The 18,885-nt window shown below is 40.3% G+C and overlaps 2 protein-coding genes across 8 annotated transcripts in view; one reads left to right on the top strand and one right to left on the bottom strand.

Moving 5' to 3' along the window:
* Positions 1-9,664, top strand: part of LOC133478242 (transcription factor SOX-6-like) — a 121,669-nt gene extending 112,005 nt beyond the window's left edge. For 2 of the 4 annotated variants that reach the window (XM_061774054.1, XM_061774053.1), the window contains exons 15-16: positions 2,814-3,027; positions 6,958-9,664. In XM_061774054.1, the coding sequence (XP_061630038.1) occupies positions 2,814-3,027; positions 6,958-7,243 (500 nt within the window). In that variant the 3' untranslated portion in view covers positions 7,244-9,664. The remainder of the gene's footprint in view (positions 1-2,813; positions 3,028-6,957) is intronic. The other 2 variants (XM_061774055.1, XM_061774056.1) reach the window with 2 other exon arrangements.
* Positions 9,665-9,673: 9 nt separating this feature from the next.
* Positions 9,674-18,885, bottom strand: part of LOC133478244 (ethanolamine kinase 1-like) — a 36,119-nt gene continuing 26,907 nt past the window's right edge. For 3 of the 4 annotated variants that reach the window (XM_061774059.1, XM_061774057.1, XM_061774058.1), the window contains exon 8: positions 9,674-18,524. In XM_061774059.1, the coding sequence (XP_061630043.1) occupies positions 18,461-18,524 (64 nt within the window). In that variant the 3' untranslated portion in view covers positions 9,674-18,460. The remainder of the gene's footprint in view (positions 18,525-18,885) is intronic. The other variant, XR_009788635.1, reaches the window with a different exon arrangement.

The raw sequence follows: 18,885 nt of genomic DNA, 5'->3' as shown, positions 1-18,885 counted from the left end.
TCTAACCAGACGGCCAGCGTGCCTCGAAATCGAAAACAAAAACAAAAACAAAAACAAAAACAAAAACAAATGGTTGTAATTATTTGAGAAATGCAAAAGGATTGTATATTTTTTTGTAAATGTTTTGCATTCATTTGGGAATTCTGTTTTGAAAAATGTGTAATAGAGTGCTGAAAAATTGGGAATTTGGGCAAAGTGAAAAATGGTTATGTAGATGTGCCCAATGAGCTAAACAGTTTGAAGTTGGAACGGTTTAACTCGGTCGAGAATTGTGGAAGGATTTTATTAAAAAACAGACTTAAGAAAATGAAAAGTATCCGCATAAATTTGGATAAAATGTGGAAAACAGTGGGAATTTGGGAACTTATAATAAGTTCCTAAGGTATCCTGAATGGACTGAATTGTTTGATGTTGGAACGGTTTAGATCGGTTGAGAAATGTGGAAGGATTCTGGTAAAAAAAAAATAATAATAAAAAAAAAAATTACAATTTTGTCATAAGGTAATTTTTGTCATGAAAAATGTGCAATATGGGAAAACAAATTCCGAATTTGTGGAATCTGAAAAATACTTCATATCTAAAATATCTCCATTTATTTTGGAATTTGGTGACGGGTTGAAATATTTTGTTTTTTAGCGGAATGTAGCTATTAGCTCAATGTGCATCTCCTCCAGTTTGTTCTTCAAACAGAGTGGTATTTTCTGATAGAGCCCGAAGAATTCTGCCTAGCAACAAGGGAAAAAAGAATGAGCACAATCCCGTCGATCTATGTCGTAGTTAGCTGCCTGCTAACACCCTCGTGGAGTCACTCCTTCTAAAGTCTTGAATGCATACTTACAGTACACGCACAGCTTTTCTACTGGTTCCCACGAGATGGTTCAGGTGTGAGAGTTTTTCCCCTGTTTGCTTGTGACAACCTAGTGTGAAAAGCTTTTTTTTATTTTTTAAGATTATTTCCAGTTCTGCCCTCAGATCACTTCTTTGGGCCCATTAGCTGGCTGACATAGGATACAGAGTGCGCAGTCGAGGTGACGGTTTCTTCCAGATCGGCCTTGGTGACTGACGCAGTTCACACAGTCTTTCTGCTACACACTGCCTCCAGACTTTGATTCGGTTTCTAGCATGACAATCTGCCTAGGAAATTAGAGCAGATATAAACAAAGGTGAGAGTAAGTCACACATGTCGTAAGTACTTTACATAGTTCTCAATCCTTAAGCTTCAAGTCCCAAGTTGAGTCCCGACTAAATTTCAAGCAAGTCGAGTCAGGTCATGACATTGTTTACTATCTTGCCACTTTGCAGTACTTAGCTGTTTTTTTTTTTTTTAAATGGTTCTAAAATCAGACTCCATGTTGTCCATTACTTTATTGTCTTCTCAGTTTAACACATTAAAGGCATGAAGTTTGGTTATGTTTGACTGGTTATCAGTTTGCTAAACTGTGAAATTGACATACCGTACGCTACCTTAGCTGTCTTTGTGGATTTTGTAGTGATGGACAAAGTTTGATGTCGTAGTTATTGTCTCTCGTATTTTGGAGTTGCAAACCTTACATGTTGCCATTCTCTGTTTCCCAATTTGATATTTAAAAAAAAAAATTAAAAAAAAAAACATAATCCATGAATCCAAATGTAATAATCTTGTGTCAATCAAATGTACTAAACAGGCAACAATAGTTTTTGTTACTTACAGTGAGTATTTCACTCGTTTTAGTCCTAAAACTGTCATGTGACCAACTACAACTACACACCTATACAGTACACATGCATATGCCTGATTTTATTTTTTGCAAAAACGATTCTGTAGTTGTTGCATAATCGTGTGAACTAGGAGGTCATCATTTGAGCAGAAGGCTGTTTAGAACCGCAGTAAACGCTGTTTGTCTGTGTGTACAATGCATGTCTGTCTGACATCATAACACAGCTGGACTCTTCTCACTTTTTTTTACCGGCAGCGTTAATGTGTGAGGTCGCTTGGTCATAAACATCGACGAGCACTGTGCGGATGATCGATAAACCTCCCTCCTTGGGATCGTCCATTCCAAGACGTCGCACTCTCATTAACAGCTACGATCGCGCGTTTTTTAAAGTGCCATGCAAAAATTGACAACGTAGTCATTAGTAGCGTAGTTTTGTCTATAAAGAGTAGTACTGTGACCACATGGCTTTAAATTGCAAAATGCAAAACACAGCAACAATCACAAGTAGCGTAGTTTTGTGTACAGCAAAAATCCCAAATTGCTTCTTCTTTTTTTTTTGCAAAAAGCACAACTGGGACCATACAACTTTAAAATTACTCATCAGGAACAATCACGCTGTTCTGTTTTTAAAAAAAAAAGCAACACTGTGACCGCACGGCTTTGAAATTCTTTGCAAAGACAACAACAGTAACGTGTGACATAGTTTTGTCTACAAAAAGCAACACTATGACCGCATACAAGTAGCTTTAAAATTCCATGAAAACGACTACAAACGCAGGTTGCTTTGTTTTGTTTTGTCTCCAAAAAGTCATACTGTGACCATATGGCTTTAAAAATCTATGCAATTGGCAACCACAATCTCAGGTAGCTTAGTTTTGTTTACAAAAAGCAGAATTATGACCACACAGCTTTAAAGTTCAATGCAAAAGACAACAACAATGGATGGTACATGGTCTAGTTTTGTTCACCAAAAACAGCACAGTGACCACATGGCTTTAAAATTCCCCGCGAGAGACGACAACAATCACGTGTGGTTACTTTGTTTAGAAAAGGCAAAAGAAACTAAGGTCCCAGAGACTTGGAGCCACTGAGGTCTTGCGGCTGTGTGTTTCCCAGGTTCCCGCTGGAAAGCGATGACCAACCAGGAGAAGCAGCCGTACTACGAGGAGCAAGCGCGCCTCAGCAAGATCCATCTGGAGAAATATCCCAACTACAAGTACAAGCCGCGACCCAAGCGGACCTGCATCATCGACGGCAAGAAGCTGCGCATCGGCGAGTACAAGCAGATGATGCGCTCGCGCCGTCAGGAGATGAGGCAGTTCTTTGTCGGGTCAGTGCAGAGAGTAGTGGCCGCTCCACAATGTTGGGTGTGTCCATCTTTATGTTGTGAGCTGCTACGCAATTTATTTCTTTCGTGCAGTCTTCAGTATTTCAGATGATCTTACATTATGCGACGACAGTGTCTTTAATGATGTTTAAGCCTCTTAGTAGAAGCTGATGGGTTTTTGCTCCACAATGTTGTGTTCCTCCACGTTTATTTCCTGTGGCACTGTGAAACAATTTCCTTCCTCCCACTCTGCCTCGAATCATACGTTATGTGGAGATGATGTGTTTAACAACAATTGGCATTCCAGTGAACTCTGACATGTAGTCACTCCACACTGTTGTGTGCGTCCATCTTTAAGTTGCGTGCAGGGACGCAACTTATTTGTTCCACCAAATCTGTAGTATTGAAGAGGATCATTCATAGTGTGGCAGATTATAGTGTTCTAGTTGACTCTGACAGTTTGTCGGGCCACAATGTTGTGTGCGTCCATGTTTATGTTCCAGATAACGACACAACATATTTGATCTGCAGTATTGCACAAGATTGGACGCTATGTGGAGACGGCATCTTTAACGACAATTTAGCTTTCCGGTAGACTCTGATGTGGTCACGCCACAATGTTGTCATCGTCCATGTTTGTAGATCCATGTACTTGCCCAGCCCGATCTGGCGCAGATCTTACATTACGTAGAGTTTTGTGTTCCAGCAGACACGGACATGTGATTGCTGCAACATGTTGTGTATACCCAGCGTGCGCATATAAAATGATCAACGCTTGCAGAAATGTCACAATGCTCTTGACGCAAGGCCTTTTTCCTGGCTCGTAACATCCCACGATAAAAGAAATATTTCAACTTGGGTCTATTTGTTGGAGTAGAAATACAAACGTCTCAGAATTCCCTGAGCTCCTTATTTCCCCCCGTTAAGAACACGACACGTGTGCCACAAAAGCAGAAAACGGTGGCATGGTCCTAATGGAATCCAGGCCGCGGGACACATTTAAAAGCCGTCAGCGTCTCACGGATGGATTTAGCAGAAGGCTTCCAACGGGAGCCATTTTTAATAGCGTGTCATTTATTAAAAAGAGGACAATGCAGGCGAGCTTGCGGCCGCTGGAATTGGACGCAGACAGACGCGGTGGAATATGAAATGTAAGCAGATGTTTGAATTCTACATTGACTGTGTGTGCGTGCGTGGGTGCGTGCGTGTGGTCAAGCTAATGCAAAGAGAAGCCTGTCATTGAAGGAGGCCTGCGCTTTCAATCAGTGCTGCGCCACCCGACCGACCGACCAATCGCCCTTTCCAACAAGGCAGCTGCTGTTGTTGTTTTTTTTTTAGTAGAGTGTTACACATAGAAAGTGTCAGATTGAATGGCGCTAATTGACGATACAGAAGAGAGAAAATTGCCGAGCTCACCACTTCTCTTCGTTGCACAAATCACTTCATTGTACAGTAGTGCCTCGTCTTACAAGTGTAATTCGTTCCATGAGCAAGTTTTGAACTCATTTTACTTATATGTCAAATGAATTTTCCCTCTGAAATTACAGTGTTCCCTTGCTCTACCGCGGTTAACCTATTGTGGATTCAGTGCATCGCAGATTTTTTCCATAATCGTATCATTCGCACAATTTTGAGTAATTTCTTTGTGGTATAATAAACACTTAAACAAAACTGTAAAAAAATCCAATCAAATAAATAATTTTCAAAACACATTACAAGGAATAAAATGTACATTGTGCATTACTGTATGTTTAAGAGTTTAAAGGTGTTTAAGAGTATGCAAAGTGTTTTATAAGAGTATGGTAGAGGTTAATAGGAGTGTGGGAAAGATGAATAAGAGTCTGAGGAGGTTCATACAGCTTTAAATAATGTTTAAATAATCCCCCCCAAAAAATGTGGTCGTTGTTTTTGTGACATGTTTTAAGTAAAGGAAAAAAAGCACAGTGCTGTATAATAATATAGTAAAACATGATAAAAGAGAATTGTTTTTAAATAAATTGTACTTTCTTTTCTGTAAGCGCTGTTGGATGTGAGCCTTTTAGGGCTAATGAAGTGTCTGAGCTGTCAGTGCATCAGCAACTGTAGCGCTCCTTGCCAACATGCGAGGGTATTACAGAGTCTTAACTAAAACCAAGACCACATCAGTCCAGTCCTCAGATCCCTACACCGGTTGAGGATAGATTTTAAAATATACCTGCCAGTGTATAAAGCTCAAAATGGTTTAGGGCCAAAATACTGAATATCAGAGACCTCCTCCATGAGTGTGAACCATCCAAAGCATTGAGGTCTTCTGAGACAGGTCTGCTCACCGTTCCTCTTGGAACAAGTGAACATGGAGAGGCAGCTTTTAGTTTTTATGCCCCCTACATCTGGAACAAACTCCCAGAAAACTGTAGCTCAGCTGAGACACTGAGTTTATTTAAATCCATCCATCCATCCATCCATCCATTTTCTGAGCCGCTGCTCCTCACTCGGGTCGCGGGCGTGCTGGAGCCAAGGTTCAAAACTCACCTGTTCAATATTGCTTTTAAGTAGATTTTTGTATTGAGTCATTGTATTTTTCACTTTTTTCTTTCTTTGTTTTAACATCTACATGATTGGTTTTGATCATTTTGTATATTGCATTTTTTCAACTGTTCTTCTGTTTTAATACCTGTGTAAAGCATTGAGTCACCCTGCTGTTGAATTGTGCTGTACAAATACATTTGCCTTACCTTGCCTTGTAGTACTTTATTTGATCCTTTTTTTTTTTTTTTTTCATTTCACTCAAGCGCCAGTATAGCTGACGCTGGCTCATAACTCAAATTTTGGCTTACAACACAAAGCTCAAAATTGACCAAGCGATGGTTCGTAAACTCGCAAGTTGGGGCGCTCGTCAAATGAAAGTACTGTTGTGTAACTATCCTGACTGTGGATTATGTGTAGCTGTGTTGATGCAACGTGGCGGCTATTATGAATATTGGCAAGAGGAGAGAGAATGTAAATATGATAGGACATTACGACCGAGGGTACCATGGATTTTATTGACTATTTGGATTATTTCGAGTCGCTGTGTTCATTTCTATAACGCACAGTGGCAGTTACCATAAATAACTGGCGAGAAATTACAGCACATATAAAATAAAGTGGTACCCTTACTTGCGAGTACCTCAACTTCCAAGTTTTGCAAGTTTTATGAGCCACCGCTGAGTCGATATTTTGCTTTGTGTTGCCAGAAAAAAATGTGAGTTAAAAGCGAGGCTTCAGATACGACACCGCTCAAGTGAAGTGGGGAAAAAAAAAAGCAAAAAAAAAAAGCAATGAAGGTACTGTAATTCCCTCGCACGTGGGCAAAGAGAGCTACAGTCGCCAATGCTCAGTTGTTTATTTTACGGGAAAATAGACAAAACATGCGAAATGAGACCACTTACAAGGAGCTGCTGTAAACCAAAATTCACACCAAGACACTCACACGCAGACTAACCGGCCACTCATTAGGCCACACCCTTTAAAGGTGCACATCCAACTCATGAATAAAAGTTGGTACAGTACATACAGTAATTAAGCGTTAAAAAGCCAGTTTACTTCTTTACACTCTACAAATGTTATTATGTTTCATTATGTTCTGATACAATACAGTGCTATTTTTTTTTTAAAACTCGTGACAAAAAATGTTGTCCAGGCCAGACAACGAATAACAAAAATCTGCAAATAATAGCGTTGGGAAAAAATTATAATTGAAACCCCAAACATTATTGAATAAGTGGTTTTAAACTGCGCCAAAAAAGAAACAAAAAAAGATCTGCAATCCACATGAATCCGCATGGAGTATGCGGGGGTCCACTGTATTAGATGTTGTGGAATCTTGATCTTGATGTTAGGTTTAATTAATTGATGTTGTACCAATCACATGACACATACCCTTGTAATCACATTCCATATTGCATCCCACAGGCCTCAGGCTCCGCATCCCCTTGGCAACAACGAGGGCGCCATGGATGTCTACCCGGGCACCATCACCATGGCGACGGCCACCACCCCCTCACCCCACCTGACCTCGGACTGCTCCAGCAACTCGGCCAGCCCCGAACCGGCCGCGCCCGTCATCCAAAGCGGGTATGACATGGTCAAGGCCGAGCCGGCCGACGACGACACGGACATGTACGACGACTACGAGGACGAGCCCAAATCGGACTACAGCAGCGAGCAGGAGACGCGGCAGGACATCAGCGCCAACTGAGCGCGCTCGCAAGATACGTTGAAATGACTTTTTTGAGGACAACCTTAACGACAAGGGGCCGGAAGCTGCGACAACTCCAGCATCACGTGACCGCATTGTTTTGTATTGTTTTGTTTTGTTGCAACCAGCATGCATGGTCTCTTCAGCAGCTATTTGGTCTTAAGTGTTTTAAAAGGAGTGAGCTCGTTTCATTTTGTATTTACATTTTTTGATGATCTTGCTGTTTTTATTACTTTTTTGTGTTTTATTTTGATTGGATTTTCGCCGGACGGGCCACCTGTTGGGTGCCTGTACAAAAACTCTGGACTGGCACAACTTGATATTTGAGAAGATTTAATATTAAAAAAAAAAAAAAAGAACAAAAAAAGAATCTTAGCTCTTGTAATCTTACAGTCTTACATTCATGTCTCAAACAAACACAGCACATCAAATTTATTGTTGTTATTATTATTATTATTATTATACTGATATGATATGATATGATATGATATATATGTATATATCCCAGCTCAGGTATGATGTGCCAGCTTGTGAATGTGTTTTGTTTTTGTACAATGAGAGATGTCAATTGTTATAACTGTCAATCAAACACAGGGAGCAATTCCCATATGACATAATATTACTTCTTATTGTTATTGCTACAGATTTTACACAAAATGTGCCAAACCTACGTTCACATTCACTCGGTATTGTGTAGTCTTAACTTCCACAAATGCTGCAAAAAAAGTCTTACAGGTTTAAGCTTCTCGGCACCGATTAGGTGAACCACATTGCCCGGAATTCCTTGAGGCCAAACGCCATCTTGTTAGCTCTTACAACACTTACAATTCATTCAGCATGATGGCGCTACTGTAAGATGAGAAAGTTTCTCATCACTGTATTTCTAATTGTTTTCCATTGGTACGAAAAATGTATTATTTTGCCTGGTGGACATCTCTAACTGTCTCAGCCTAGGGTAGGTGACTTACACCAAACTTGTGTTCTAAAAAAATATATATTACGTAGTACCGGTCTTTTTTTTTTTTTTACCTGGCATGTATAGTTGGAAATAATTTATTAAGGAAAACAATTGAGGGAAAATTTGTGCTGTTTTTATTTGAACACTGTCCATGGTCTCAGCTGCTATTTAAAAAAAAATAATAATAATTTTTTGTGCTGCTTTATTGTTTAAAAACAAATTCAAAGGAAGTCATTTTCAGGAAAAGACACCATATCAATGATGACATTGATAGCATACATGTTAATACTGGGTTGTTGTTTTTTAAATCCTGACTGTAGTGTCCCAAACAAATCTCTTTTAAAATGAACAGCAATTAAAATTAAAATAAGAGGTAAAGCCCTTAGTCCTAACTGCTAAGCAGAAGCCTGAAGAAAGTCACAATTACAACAATGGTGATGACAGTTAACTGTAGTGTCTGAAAAATAATTTCCCCCTCAAAAAATCTAGACGCAATAACAACAATGGCCAGGACAGTCAATGGGACTTCCGTTTAAATTTCACACAGTGTAAAATTAAAGAAGAATAACTGCGAATGCATGTATTAAAAAAAATACATTTTCCCCATTTAAAAAAGTGTTTAAAAAAGTTCTTTGAACACTTAACGTAACTGTAATCAGAAATCAGAAAACAAAACAAAAATAAATTAAGGAAAAGGTAAAATAATGGATTGATAGTGAAGTGGACTAATTTTGACCATAATACTTAAGTAGAAGAGGGTTTTTTTCGTGGTTTTGTTTTCCTGTCATTTTGGAAATGATAAAATAGTTTACAGTAGACAAAAGGCCAAGAATTCATCGTAAATATAAATATTTATATTAATCTACATAGATGCAGTGTTTGACATGGACATGGTCTCAGTAAAGCACCCCGATTTGAGCACTCGTTATTTTCCCTCTTCTGGTGTCATGCTGGTTTTATTTTATTTTATTTTATTTTTGGCATTTTGAACATCTTTCCACTTTCTACACTCATTACCTCTGTTTTTGTTGAGCTTTTTTTTTTTTTTTTTTACTATTAATATTATAAAGACGAGCTTCACAAGCTGAGCCTCAGCATCACTCGCATGGCAGGCCAACTCCTGCTCGCCTCACACATCCTAAGCACTGGATAGAGCTTTTGACATTTTAGTTTCTTTTTATGTTCTCTTATGACTGAGGTGATATTGTTGTTTTTGGTCCCATGTTGTCGTCGCTTCGGCCAGAAGGTTTTTGTTTTTTGTTTTCCTCTGATCTGGCCTCTGTTAAACCTCATGACATACATACACTTTTTTTTGTGATGACTATTTTTGTTTCAAATTGTGCGTTTTAACATTTCATTGTATTTATTAGCCAGCTGTGGCTCTAAAAAGTGTCAGTACATGGCATACTGGTGAGAAAGACAATCAAAGGAAAATAAGAAATAAATGAGAAATAAAAACTGCAGACTTGGAAGATTTTCATGTGGTTTTATTTTATTTTAGTCTATGAATAGATTTTAGCAACAATAATTACAATAAGTCACGGATGCACACAACTTAGTAGGATTTCATGCAAAAAGTTGGGTGGGAGAAATTGTAAGGGTTTAAAAAAAACTATGGTACAATATAGTGAATTTCTGGCAATTTATAAAGCATTTTGAGCACATTTTTTTGTAGTTGCCAGAAAATACAATCATGACTATTAAGAGAATTCTTACCTACAAAATTTGGGGGTAAAACGAAATTGAAGTCTTGGCTCTAAAAAGTGTCAATACTTGCCGTACTGATAATGATAAGAAAGATAGTCAAGAAAGAACATATAATAATTGACAAATAAAATTATTTCAGCCATAATCATTACAATAAGTCACAGTTCCACACAATTTTGTGGATTTCATACAAAAATAAGTGAATGTAATTAGCAAAAAAGTAACATAAGGTAAAAGTAATTGTAAAGAGTTAAAACTCTGCTCCAATATTTTGAATTTGTGACAATTTACAAATCATTTTAGCACAGCGCCGTCACCATTTTTTCGTGGTTGCAGAAAAATAACCTGATTGTTAAAATTATTCGCAGATGCAAAAACGTTTTGCATTTGACATTACAAAAAGTCATGGATCCACACAATTTAGCAGTATTTCATACAATACTATAAGCAAGAAAGTGACACTGTGGGTGACTAGGAGGACAAGTAAAGGTTGACATTATGGTAACTATAATTAATTTGTTGAAATTTAAAATAAATAATTTAAAGTTACGTTTTTTCAGACTAGCATCATCACCACTAAATCTTAAACCTTGCCAGAAAACAGTCTAACTTATAAAAACATTCTTACACATGATATCCTACTAATATTGTGAGAATTTGGGGTGTTTTTTTTTTAAAGTGTCAGTACATGTCATAGTGGTGAGAAAGACAATCAAGAAAATGAAGAAATAAATCAGAAATAGCAGACTTTTCAGATTTTCATCCACCGGACTACTATGGTGTGTTGAGCATTTCTCGTCTTTGTCCGCGTATGTGCGCCATGTTGGGCGTTTTGTGTGAGTTGCAGGTGCCACTGCTAGAGATTTGCTTCCATGACTGCATCGGTAAGTGTGCCAATGTCTTTCCACACTTCTAATTATTTCCAAGACACGGATTTCTTTTTTCCAAACTTGAGCTTTTTTTCCACGTCTTCTTTATATTTTGGTGGCCGGTTACAGTAAATGTGGCCTATTGTTCCATTGTGCGTGTGTGCGTGCGTGCGTGAGGTCATGCCACACATCCTGACTTTGCGGCGAGCGGCAGCCGATCCCGCCATCTCCTCTGCTGCCACATCGTAAATCCTAATTGTAATTCCCAAAAGGATTTAGCGCCACCCTGTGTGGAGCGACGCCCCTTTTGTGTGTGCACCCAAGTGCGTGCGTGCTTTATTTTTATGAAGTCTGTACGCGAAGATTTCACAAGCTACATCATTACCATAATGCCAGAGTGGAGCCACACAAAACACTTTCATGCAAAAAGTGTATGCAATTAGTCTGAAAGTGACATTTTAAAGAGACTTGAAACTGAAAACGGATGGATGGCTCGATGATGTTGATGATAATGATGGAAGACTATGATGATGATAATTGGCAACGACCTGTGGAGTTCCACAGGGTTCAATCATTGGACCCCTCTTCTTCCATTAAGCCAGCTATTACGGAACTATAAAATGTCCTACCATAACTATGAAAATGAAACTCAGCTCTACGTGTCACTGACAGCAGGTGAACATGGGCCTGTAGATTCACTGCATTTTGACAGGTTCTTTGAGAGATCTACGCCTGTTGGTCTGTGAAAGGTAATGAGGGAATCTCAAAAGAGTGAAGAGTAAGATATTTTTGTGTTATTTATTTATCCATCCATCCATTTTCTGAGACGCTTATCCTCACAAGGGTCGCTGCTGGAGCCTATCCCAGCTATCATCGGGCAGGAGGCGCGGTACACCCTGAACTGGTTGCCAGCCAATCGCAGGGCACATATAAACGAACAACCATTCGCACCTACGGGCAATTTAGAGTCTTCAATTAACCAACCATGCATGTTTTTGGGATGTGGGAGGAAACCGGAGTGCCCGGAGAAAACCCACACAGGCACGGGGAGAACATGCAAACGCCACACAGGCGGGGTTGGGGATTGAACCCCGGTCCTCAGAACTGTGAGGCAGACGCTCTAACCAGTCGGGCCGTGTATTATTTATTTATAACATAAAATTTCTTACTGCTGTAACACCTGAATTTCCGGCACTTTCACTTTTCTCTGAAACATTGATTAAGAATGAATCATCCGTTTATTAATGTCAGAGAGGCTCATTGTTACTAATCTAATATAGAAAATGATGTAAGGTTATTCTTGGCCAAAATGTATACTATTTGTGCATCGACAAGTGTTCTAATCGTACATTCTGAAGAAAAATCGACTATTTTATCAGTGCTAAAGTGATATACGCAGTTGCCCACGCTTAAAAGAAATGGTCTTGAAACAGCATTTAATTGAAAACCCCACCGTGCGCAACAAAAGATGCAAGGACTCAAAAGAAAAACATAAAAAGCAAGTTAGTGTGTACATACATTAGCTAGCATCGTAATGAAAAGTGGTGGCGCGTATACTGTAAATTGTGAATGGGTGTTGGCAGAACAGCAGGGTCAGCAGCCTTGGCAAGCCTTTGACAATAACACCCATCTAAATGCAATGCCCGCATAAAAGAATGTTTTAATAAATATTAAAAAACATCTGAGAGCTTTAGCTATGCACGTGTTTTGAAGGGTGGTATAAAGGCCTATACTTCTCTGTTAATGCAATTAGAGGAAATCTACAGCAATTTTTTTCCGGCAAAATGACGATGGACAAAAGGCCAATTCTTTCGTCTTTCAGGCAAAGTCCTTGGGTCCTTTTAAGTGCGATAGTCTACTAATTAAATATTATACGTGCAAGATGGGGACGGGGGGAGAGAATGCCACTGTAGAAGTAACGCCGATTGTTTGAGTCAAAGACACAGCTGCAGCCTTGGTGAGTGGAGCGATGTTCCCACTGTGGCCATGTGCAAAGAATGCCATTCTGGCCGCTACATTTACCATCGCGGACAAAATAAATGTAATTTTTAGCACAGTGAACGCTCACTATTCCCGGGGATTAGGGACCAAGCCCCAAGGGGAAGAGAAAACATTTTCTCCACCCCCAAAACATTTAGAATTGACTGTGTTAACATTTTCAACCCTAAATATACCAAAAACTATGATATCATAATACTTATTTCAAACCAGTACATTTGGTACCTGGGTCTTAATCCACCTCTATCACGTTGCAATTATCGAACCATCTATACTATACAAAAACACACAACTGTGCCATGTGCAGTACATCACCTGGAGCAGTTCAGAATCAAAATTTAACTAATAACGTGGTACATACGTTGGGGTTCACCCCGGTGGACGAGAGGGTAGCCTCCCTCCGCCTTCGGGTGGGGGGACGGGTCCTGACTGTTGTTTGTGCCTATGCACCAAACAGCAGTTCAGAGTACCCACACTTTTTGCAGTCCTTGGAGGGGGTGCTGAAGAGCGCTCCCGCTGGGGACGCCATTGTTCTGCAGGGTGACTTCAATGCTCACGTGGGCAATGACAGTGAGACCTGGAAGGGCGTGATTGGGAGGAACGCCCCCTCCCCCCCGAACAGAACCCGAGCGGTGTTCTGTTATTGGACTTCTGTGCTCATCACGGATTGTCCATAACGAACACAATGTTCAAGCATAAGGGTATCCACACGTGCTCTTTGCACCTGGATACCCTAGGTCGCAGTTCGATGATCGATTTTGTGGTCGTGTCATCGGACTTGCGGCCGCATGTCTTGGACATTCGGGTGAAGAGAGGGGGGGAGCTGTCAACTGATTACCACCTGGTGGTGAGTTGGCTCCGATGGTGGGGGAAGATGCCGGTCCGACGTGGCAGGCCCAAACGTATTGTGAGGGTCTGCTGGGAACTCAGAACGTAGTGAGCCGGTGGGAGAATACTTTGAAGACCTCCTCAATTCCACCGACACACCTTCCCATGAGGGAGCAGAGTCTGGGTTCGCTGAGGCGGGCTCTCCTATCTCTGGGGTTGAGGTTACCGAGGTGGTTTAAAAGCTCCTCGGTGGCAAGGCCCCGGGGGGGGATGAGATTTGAGTTCCTCAAGGCTCTGGATGCTGTGGGGCTGTCCTGGTTAACACGCTTCTGCAACATCGCGTGGACATCGGGGACAGTGCCTCTGGATTGGCAGACTGGGGTGGTGGTCCCCCTTTTGTGTTATGCTAGTCGAACTAGGTTGAAACAAGTTTTTCTCTCATCAACCAATCAGACAACAGAATAATGCTGATGTCATGGACGGTCAGCTTGCTGGCCCCGTGAGGAGGAATTTGAAATGTGATTGCTTAAAGAAACGGTCACATTGCTGATATGGTTCAAATTAGATCGGCCAGCACTACTCATTCTGAAGGCCCGGGGGCAGTTTAGATTTACTTGGCAACACATAGAGACTGAAATCTAGCATCCACATAAACATACTGAAAGTTGTGCAGCCAAGAGAAACGCTACAAAATGAAGAGAATAGAATTTTGGGAATAAATTCATACATTTTATGGAACAAATATTAGAATTTAGGTGGTAAATGTCAGTGCTTCTGAAAGTGTTTAGACAGGGAGAGAAGACCTTGCTGACCTTGACTAGTGGAGGAGGTGTCCATTACGCACAAATCTTTCAGGGCTTGGTCCCTAACCCCTGTATTAGCCCTTTTTTTTTTTTTTTTTTTTTTTTTAAAGGCAGATTTTTGGGGGGGAATGAATTATTAAAAATAACACTGAAATTTGAATCTAATGTTGAATGTCATATGATGTGATGTGTTTACAAGCAATATAAAAGCTTCAAAACCTTTGTTGAATTTTGTTTTTTTAACTTTTAGGATTTGTCTGGAGTGTGTGTGTGTGTGTGTTTGTGTGTGTGTGTGTGTGTGTGCGTGCGTGTGTGTGTGCGTGTGTGTGCGTGTACATGTGCGTGTACATGTGCGTGTATGTTTGTGTGTGTGTGTGTGTGGTGTAACAGAGTGAAGTAAAATGAGATTAAGAGCTTTGTGATGATGTTTAGGCCAACGCGGGCACCACGGCGTTGGAAACAATGCACTCATGGAAAGAAAGTCTTTCATTCATTTTGGCCTACGACGACTGTTAGAGAAGCGTTGCCGTTCTTTTTTCTTGTGTTACCATAGTTGATGTTGACGGAACGATAAAACGATCAGCAGACGTCATCACGGTTACGCTCGTTAATGAATGTCGTTAAATGACGATTAGTTCTACGTTTCATTTGAAACGGATGATTGTTGTTGGCCTCTGTACATAATGTTTCCATTTATTAATTTTCAATAAAGCACACACGGTACTATAAGATCCAATGAACTCATTTGCACAGCAGTGTAAAAATATACATTTATTTATCTTAACAGCATACTTCTTTTTTTATTGTTCATTATATTTATGGCCACAGAGTGCCTTATTTTACAAATATTTACTGTAATTATATGTTGGTTAGTGATACTGTATGTTCCGACTTAAGTACTAATTCGGGTTACGATACAGACATAGGTATGGAACGCCGTTGTATAACCAAGGACCCCATCAAATAGTCATTCACTCATTCCCTAGTCCCTAATTATTATACAGTACAATGAACCCCTGCTATTCACAGGAGATGGGACCGAGCCCTGCCACGTGTAGCAAAAATAACTAAAATAATAAATAACAAGAACAGATTCATGCATGGGCAAACAAATACAGTATGCGCACGAGCACTTTACACAAAGGGTATTAAGTCATTAAAGTCATATTTTGGCATCTACACACAATAATCAGTCTTAGGTAACACAAGCAAATTGTAACGGAAAAGTACACTACATAGCTTTTATTATTGAAAAACTCAACGAGTCACTGTTTTTGAGCTCAGGCCAAAGCCTTGTCTTGTCAAAGTATTGTTTTCGCCTATTCTTGTTGCCAAGGAACTATGTTGGTGTGAGTTGAGGAGCTTCAGGTAGTGTTTTGCTACCATCTTATGGTGCCTAAAAAACAGAAACAAACTTAATTGTTGAAATTTTTGCTGATTTATTAAAAAAGAAAAACTGAAATATCACACAGCCATAAGTATTCAGACATTTGCTGTGACACTCATATTTAACTTGGATGCGGTCCATTTCTTCTGATCATCCTTAAAAATGGTTCTACACCTTCATTGGAACCCAGCTGTGTTTGATTATACTGATTGGACTTGATTAGGAAAGCCACACACAAGACCTTACAGCTCACAGTGCATGTCAGAGCAAATGAGAATCATGAGGTCAAAGGAACTGCCTGAAGAGCTCAGAGACAGAATTGTGGCAAGGCACAGATCTGGCCAAGGTTACAAAAAAAATTCTGCTGCACTTAAGGTTCCTAAGAGCACAGTGTCCTCCATAATCCTTCAATGGAAGACGTTTGGGAAGACCAGAACCCTTCTGAGAGCTGGCCGTCCGCCCAAACTGAGCAATCGGGGGAGAAGAGCCTTGGTGAGAGAGGTAAAGAAGAACCCAAAGATTACTGTGGCTGAGCTCCAGAGATGCAGTCGGGAGATGGGAGAAAGTTCTAGAAAGTCAACCATCCCTGCAGCCCTCCAACCAGTCGGGGCTTTATGGCAGAGTGGCCCAACGGAAGCCTCTCCTCAGTGCAAGACAAAAAAATAATAATAATAAAAAAAACACCTGAAGAATTCCAAGATGGTGAGAAATAAGATTCTCTGGTCTGATGAGACCAAGATAGAAATTGTTGGCCTTAATTCTAAGTGGTATGTGTGGAGAAAACCAGGCACTGCTCATCACCTGTCCAATACAGTCCCAACAGTGAAGCATGGTGCTGGTAGCATCATGCTGTGGGGGTGTTTTTCAGCTGCAGGGACAGGGAGACTGGTTGCAATCGAAGGAAAGATGAATGCGGCCAAGTACAGGGATATCCTGGACGAAAACCTTCTCCAGAGTGCTCAGGACCTCAGACTGGGCCGAAGGTTCATCTTCAAACAAGACAATGACCCAAAGCACACAGCGAAAATACCGAAGGAGTGGCTTCAGAACAACTCCGTGACTGTTTTTGAATAGCCCAGCCAGAGCCCTGACTTAAACCCAATTGAGCATCTCTGGAAAGACCTGAAAATGGCTGCCCACCAACGTTCACCATCCAATCTGACAGAACTGGAGAGGATCTGCAAGGAGGAATGGTCGATGATCCCCAAATCCAGGTGTGAAAAACTTGTTGCATCATTACCAAAAAGACTCATGGCTGTATTAGCTCAAACGGGTGCTTCTACTAAATACTTAGCAAAGGGTCTGAATACTTATGGCTGTGTGATATTTCAGTTTATAATTTTTAATAAATCAGCAAAAATTTCCACAATTCAGTTTTTTTTTTCTGTCAATATTGGGTGCTGTGTGTACATTAATGCGGAAAAAAATTAACTTAAATTATTTTAGAAAATGACTGGAATATAAAAAAAGAGTGAAAACTTTAAGGGGGTCTGAATACTTTCCGTACCCACTGTATATAAACACATCGATTTTGGCCAGTAAACAACTGAAAATGTTACACAGTGTCCCTTTAATTATGTTATTGCTCCCGCATAATTACAACGTGGTGGATCAACGTCAGATGGTGGACCATCTGTAAAAAACATCGAACAAACAAAAAAGTATATTTTACAGTGGGGATAGGGACCAGGCCCGACCACGAAAAGCAAGAATACTGCGACTAATTGACAGTCTTTAGAATAAAAGAAATGAAATTTTACCGCAAATAAGCAGGGGTTCACACGAACAACGGGGGATAGGTTCCCCAGAAAAATCCACAGATAGGGGAATCAGCGAATGCCAAACTGCAAATATGCAGGGGTCCACTGTATTTTATTGTTTGAAGCTAAGTGCATTTTTTTCCAAATGAATACAAAGGAGTTTACTTCCATCCGTGTTGTGATGTGTTGCTCTACTTATATATTGAAGATATTTTCACGCCACAACTCATGAATCGGTGGAATTCATCATGGGATGTTTTGCGTTTCTCGTGACCATCGGTTGCTCACTACTTTTCAAAAGGCATTCTTTGATACATTGAGGGCACTATATGGAAGATAATCTTTACTCACTATACAGTACATTCAAACAGCACTACTAAATGGCAAAGTCACTACATAGGGTGCTACAGTATACAGTGGATAGGGATTAATTCCTTCCACAGCCCTTGATTTTCCCTCAGTCATAGCGCCGTAAAGCTTTCAGTCATTACAGGGATTTGGGAGGATTAAAAACACATGAATTGAAGATATTTTTTGTTTTACAAAGGGCTTGTTCACATGAATGAAGTTGAAGAACAGCAGATCAGTGCTGGTTTCGACGGCCACTCCGAGACCGAGACAAGACCTTCAAAATGTGGTTTGTGGATATTAGAACAGTACAGGGTTGCCAGCCAATTGCTTGGCATATACTGTATACCAGACAAACAACCATTCACAATGTGGACAATTACCGTCTTCAATTATCCCAAGAAGCATCTTTTTTAGGATGTGGGAGGAAGCTGGAGTCCCTGGAGAAAGTCCACGCAAGCACAGGGATGCCATGCCAACTCCAGAGAGGAAGGCCAGAGTAGAAATTTGAGCCCATAAACTTTGAACTCTGGGGCAAACGTACTAACCTCTTGTCAATTCATTTCAATAAAAAATATTCTTCTTTTTTCTCAAAGTAGCGGTTCAGGCGCGCCATGGCGTACCTACAACAACAAAAAGCAAACAAGTCCTTAGAACATTGATGGTTAATAGTAGATAAAACATTCTAGCTGATGTTCTAGTACAATAATAAAGCTGGGCCTACAAATCACTTTTTAATGGCAAAACCTTGAAATAATCCTCAAACTTTGACTCCATACTCCACTTACATTTGATGTCGCAGGCAGAAACGATAGGCAATTTAGCCATCTGTCTAGTATACCTGAATCCCCTAGACCACAGGTGTCAAACTCATGGCACGGGGGCCAGATCCGGCCCGCCGCATCATTTCATGTGGCCCGCAAAAGCAAATCATATGAGTCGACTTCACGTCTTGCTAAAATACCAAAACTGCAGATTGAGATA

Source organism: Phyllopteryx taeniolatus, chromosome 5 (assembly GCF_024500385.1).
Source record: "Phyllopteryx taeniolatus isolate TA_2022b chromosome 5, UOR_Ptae_1.2, whole genome shotgun sequence".
NCBI classification, from domain to species: Eukaryota; Metazoa; Chordata; class Actinopteri; order Syngnathiformes; family Syngnathidae; genus Phyllopteryx; species Phyllopteryx taeniolatus.
The sequence above is the reverse complement of the archived record's forward strand: the minus strand, read 5'-3'. Positions and strand labels throughout refer to the sequence as shown.